The 6,094-nt window shown below is 37.0% G+C and overlaps 1 protein-coding gene across 2 annotated transcripts in view; it reads left to right on the top strand.

The window, feature by feature from the left end:
• Positions 1 to 5,266, top strand: part of DYRK1A (dual specificity tyrosine phosphorylation regulated kinase 1A) — a 91,645-nt gene extending 86,379 nt beyond the window's left edge. For both annotated transcript variants that reach the window (XM_083801157.1, XM_083801158.1), the window contains exon 12: positions 963 to 5,266. In XM_083801157.1, coding sequence (XP_083657283.1) covers positions 963 to 1,586 — 624 coding nt within the window. In that variant the 3' untranslated portion in view covers positions 1,587 to 5,266. The remainder of the gene's footprint in view (positions 1 to 962) is intronic.
• The last annotated feature ends 828 nt before the right edge of the window (positions 5,267 to 6,094 follow it).

The following is a 6,094-nucleotide window of genomic DNA, read 5'->3' on the forward strand; positions in this document are numbered from 1 at the left end:
TGCAACATGCCAGGTGGGGTGGTCATGTTATCCAGGGCATAAGGGTACACAGAACTACGTATCTTCCAACCCAATGAAGATCTAGCTTGTACTTCAGTGGACTCCTGCTCAAGTTCTTACTTCCATCTCACCGTGTTCATATGCTTCACCAACATTACGACTGGTGTATTAGGAACATTATTAGCTACAAATGATTCAGTAATTTCTTTTTTTTTTTTTAAATACAGATCAGATAAAACCACAAAATAACTGTATATTACCTTTGTTTGTTCCTGGAAGAACATTAACTGAAATGTTGTAGTGATTTGCCATTTCTGTTCATCCCTTTTAAAGTTGTAGAATCCTTTTTACAGGTATTAAGCAGTAGCCTCCATGCATTACAGTCATGAAAAGAAGAGAACATCATACATGCTTCTTTGCAACTCACAGTTTCTTCTTCTCCCGAGTAGACAATTTAATTTATTCAACAAATGGCTGTGTAGCTAGATCTTGCTACTTTAATAATCTTTAATCAGCAGTGTTGTTCCAGAGGTGTGGGTAGTAATCCTCTAATAGTGTTGGTAGTGTTCAAGATATGAACTGCAACATATTAATTTAGTTTAGCATGCTAAATGTATCCAGAGGCCCTAGTCACAGATTAAGGCCTTAATGTTTGTACAACACCTAGAACCAATATGCTGTTTAAAGCTGCTTCTTTAATTTGGTAGTAAGGTCACGTATAGGACTTTCTTTAACTGCCTGTTTGAAAAAAAAATCAGAATGCAAACTTTAAAAAAAGTTACATGTAGAAACATGTATTAGAATACTCCTTAACTACATGATTATATTTCTAGACTAATTTTGAAACTGCAAGGATTGGTTAACTTATTCAAAAGTTAGCAGAAACATTAATACCTTAATCTCTCTCATATATGGATACATTTGATTAATCATTTCACTTTTTGTTTTGCCTGTTAACATAGGTTCGACAACAGTTTCCTCCTCCAATTGGTTGGACAGCCACTGAAGCTCCTACACAGGTCACTGTTGAAAACCATCCAGTTCAAGAAACCACCTTCCATGTAACCCCTCAACAACAGAATGCATTACATCATCATCACGGAAATAGCTCTCACCACCACCATCACCACCACCACCACCACCACCATCATGGACAGCAAGCCTTGGGTAGCCGGACCAGGCCAAGGGTCTACAATTCTCCAACAAACAGCTCCTCCACCCAGGATTCTATGGAGGTGGGCCACAGTCACCACTCCATGACATCCCTGTCTTCCTCAACTACTTCTTCCTCTACATCTTCCTCCTCTACTGGTAACCAAGGCAATCAGGCCTATCAGAACCGCCCAGTGGCTGCTAATACCTTGGACTTTGGACAAAATGGAGCTATGGACATGAATTTAACAGTCTACTCTAATCCACGCCAAGAAACTGGCATAGCTGGACATCCAACGTACCAGTTTTCTGCTAATACAGGTCCTGCTCATTACATGACTGAAGGACACCTTGCAATGAGGCAAGGAATTGATAGAGAAGAGTCTCCCATGACAGGAGTTTGTGTTCAGCAAAGTCCTGTGGCTAGCTCGTGACTAAACTGAAACTAAGTTTGTTTCTTGTGTGTTTTTATAGAAGTGGTGTTTTTCCAAAAACAAAGTGCAAAGCTGCTTGAATCAGAAGGAGATAAACTCACTGAACCGCTACAGGAGGGCAAAGCTGACTATTTTTTTAGACTTGAAAAGATTGCAAAGGGACAATGAAGTTTTTTTTTTTTTTTAAAGAGCCATGTCCGGACCCACCTTAATGAATAGCTTAGTGGTGTTCACCTTTTGCTTCCCCCATTTTAACTCGCCACAACCTAGTCATAGTTTGTTTTTTGGGGGGAGGGTGTTTTTTTTTTTTTTTTCTGTCTCATTCAACAGGGGGCTATTGTTAAAATGTTGGCTGTAGTTGCAAACTAGTTTCTTTTTAAAGACATTGCACATGATTTATAAAAAGGCCCTTGAAGATTTTGGGTGGGAGGGGAGTGAGTAATATATATATACGTATATTTTTTTTTTTAGTTCCCCAAACAAACATGGGCACAGAAATGCAGTACTGTAAGGAAGAGGGACCTTCAGATTACACAAATATATATTCTTCAGTTGTAAAAAGGGACGGTTGTAATGGAGTTTGTAAGGCACATTAAGCATGCTAAGTGGCGGTGATCAGAACTCTCCTTATCTGAATCTACTGAGGATCAAAGCAGCAATTGTAATGGGAATCTGTGTGTCTCATATTTTGGAGACCACAGTCAGTTAGTATTGAAATATGACTGGTTTCATAACTAAGGTGCACTGAGAAGCAATCAACGGGTCGGTCCTGGCCAGTCGTGGGGAGGTCTAAGTGGTGGTCTTTGGGAAAACCTTTGGCCTTATGGATTTGGACTCTTAAGTTAGAAGAGCCTACCATTTCAGATGCAATCACTTTTGGACATGCTTTTGCAGACAGTCCTTAATGCTGAAAACACAGAGAATGGGTAATTCAAGAGGCCTTTCTTTTAAAAATAGACTTTTGTGACCCACTTATTGTAAGGTATTGCAAGGTCACTTTGCGTGTGTCATAAAGTTGACTTCCTTATTGGTTGAAGGTCACAGAAGTAGTGGTTTGCGTTTGATGGAAATAGCTACAACTGTGTCCCTTCCTGCTTTTTACTTTTTTCTTTTGCTTTTTCTTGGCACGTGGTTTCTCCACCATTACTTCTGCACAAAGACGTCTTCTGTTCATCCTGAACATTTTTAAAAATGCAGAATTTTATGTGACTGCTTTTTTGCCTCACAATTATGCTGTGAATTTTACAAAAATTTATTTTCTTTTTTGATAATTTATTGTACCAAAGCTGTTTTTATAGCACATAGATGTCTGTAACCAATAATGTAGCAGTTCTGCACTTTGACACAAGGTGTAACTAGACCATTTTTAAATGTCAGTTGAGAATTATGGCTGTACTATTGCTTAAACAAAACTGGAACTGTTGTTGAATTCATAGCCAATACATTTACAGCAATCTGTGTACTGAACATAATAGATTGACATCTACTTCAAGACTATAACATCTGTTACGTTATAAATGTGTTCAGGCTTCTGAAGGTAAAAGGGACACTAGATCCAGAAGCTATGAAACCAGCAGTTGATTCTTGTATTCCTTATTAACATAATTGTAAACTTGAAGGCAAGACCTTGATTGCATGAACAGGTCCAAAATAATAGTCTGAGTAAAGCAAGACACTCACATGAGACCTGAGGTTAGCAGGCTGTATTTAACAGGTGCCTAATTTTTTGGGTAATGCTGCCTTAATATAACACAGTCAGCTTGGCAGTTGCAAAATTTATGGGCCCATTCAGAGATTTAGTTGTATAAATAAAAGCTCAGTGAAAACCATCTGAAAGAACAAGGGCAATTCAGTGACTGCCCATCCCAGATTAACACTGTTTGCCCATTATATATTACAGAAGCAGTGATCTACCTCTGCCAGTAAGCCCTTTTAAAAGTTAATTCAGCAGAAAATTCAGAGTTCACACTGGTCAGTTCCATGTGGCTAAGTAATTTTTTTCAGACTAAAAGGTGGACTTTTTTATATACTTACAGTGGCAACACAGCAGCTGGCTACCATGTAGATGGGAATGAATACTTGGGATTACCATTTTTTTTTGTAAATCACAACTTTTTTTTTTTTAATCAAGTGATCCATATTTCTTTTGTATCGACATGTCAACCCTGTGGATGAAACTGTTTTTTTTTTTTCCTGTTTCTTTTCTTTTTTTCTTAAACTCAGTAATTCAGAGTTTACAGGAATTGGAAGGCTGTCACCTTAAAAACAGGGTGCCGAGTTCAGCAATATCGAAAGGAATCCAGTACTTACTGCTGTCTAGGAATATAAGGGTAATACGAAATCTGGGTAATTTTTGTGTGCGTGGGTTGCCACACCTTAGCAAGCGCCAAAAATGAAGCAGTTTAAAAAAATATCTACGTAAAGAAGAAACCACAAAATCCAGTGCTTCTGCATACTGTGTTATGTTACAGTCCAGTTTTGTGTGCTTTACTACACAGTTTGGTTACAGGACTTCTGTGCATTGTAAACATAAACAGCATGGAAAAGGTTAAATACCTGTGTTCAGATTGTAAGATCTAGTCCGGACTTGCTGTGTATATTGTAACGTTAAATGAAAAAGACAAGCCCTTTGTATTATAGTCATGCAGTCTTATGTATGATAAACAGTTGAATAATTTGTCCTCAGACTCTTTACTGTGCTTTTTGAAAAAAAGAGTAATTTAAGAAAAGAAATGTAAACATAGTAAATCTTCCTATGCAATTAACCTACTCCAAGCCATGGTATGGTAGGTATGATTATACTATAATATGTAAATATCAGATACATTGAAACAGACTTAAAAATATGAAAGTAAAAGTTGGAGGCGTAATGGATAATTTTGAGTTTTTAATTGAAACAGCAAGGTATACAAATCATTGATGTATGAACACAGCTCTGCTTGATTCTGTTTGACTGTATTTGTAGTTTGAGTTGTTTATATTATCATCTGTTAGTTTGAATGTTCTTATACGCACTGCAGCTTTCTACCTAATACAGACTAGCTGATTTTAAGGCCAGAAGTGACCATGGTAATGAAATAATCTGACTGGCATGCCGTTCATTATCTCTAGGATACAATCTAGTTACTTTTGCATCATGAAGTCTGTATCTTTTGGGTGCAATAGAACATGCTTTTTAAAAAAGATAGCCAGTTTCCATATAGGTTCTTCAAGCGTGAGGATTTCTCCATGTCTCCTGAGTGATTCAGCTAGTTCATTTTCCATGCTCGTAGTCCTCCTTTGGTTTCAGAACTGTTTAGTTACAGCTGCTGGCCACCGGATAGCTAGCCGCCTATTAGAATAACTAATAACTACTCTAGGTTTAAACTCTTTCACTTTATTCACATAAAAATATGTTAACTTTAATAACCTATGTAGATGGAGTTCCTTATATCTCTAACTGTAAAGCTTTTATGGCTCTTCTGAAACTTCAGATGTTTTAAAATCCATTCTAACGCGTGGACGTGAGAACTGCATACAGCATTCTGGTAGTAACTTCGGTATTGCTGTGTGCGTGTAGTATGTGCAGGTACATTCTTGAACCTTTCAGTTTATATCTTTGCTTGTTTGTTTATACCTCCAAGGATTGCATTTTAAAATCTTTCAGTCTCAGTTATTTGCATTAAAAGATTGTAAATTTAGATGATTATCCATCATGATTCCTAAGTCCTTTTCAGAACTGCTGCTCTTCCAGGATGTAGTCTTCCATCCTGTAAGTATAATGATGTCTGAATGGGACTGGTTTACGGAAGGGTTGGATTCACCTATAGATGTGACTTGTCTCTGTTTATCACTCTACCATCATTTTCATTAAACCGTCGATAAGCTTATATTTTATTAACTGAAAAATCTTAAACTGCTTTGAAGATAAATCCTGTCAAAACATACCTTTTTTTAACAAGGAAGTTATCTAAATCCATAACCTTCTGACACAGAGTGTTTAGTATGTTCTGTGTTGATTTGTAGATCAAATTACGTTTCAATAAGGTCGTTGTATGGAACTTCAAACCAGTATGGAAGTGTCTTTCCAGTTAAAATGGCACGAGTAACTAACTACAAAGTAGAGTTATTGCTGAGAATTGATCTCATGAGGATAGTTTGTATGTGATCCAGCATGACTGTGGCGAGTGATGTATTTTTATTTAGAAGAGTGGATATTAGAATTGTGCAATGTCTTATGGCTGCCAAGCAAAGAAAGATGCCTTGCCAAATTGTAGTTTCCTGTTATATATCCCTGTTTCTTTTTCTCATTCTATATAAGCAACCTCTTGTTGAAATCTTTGAAATTGGGATTTATTTCTCCACCTCGCAGTGACAGTTTAACTATTTGTTCCCTGTTGATTAAGATGCCTTGTTTTTACTTCAACAATTCTCCATATTAGCCTTATCAAATATATATGATCTGCCTAGACCCGAGAGGATATGCACTTTCTGTTGTTTATCACGTTTTATGCTAGATGTTAACAAAG

This window comes from Anser anser (genome assembly GCF_964211835.1).
Source record: "Anser anser genome assembly, chromosome: 1".
In the NCBI taxonomy this organism is placed as follows: Eukaryota; Metazoa; Chordata; class Aves; order Anseriformes; family Anatidae; genus Anser; species Anser anser.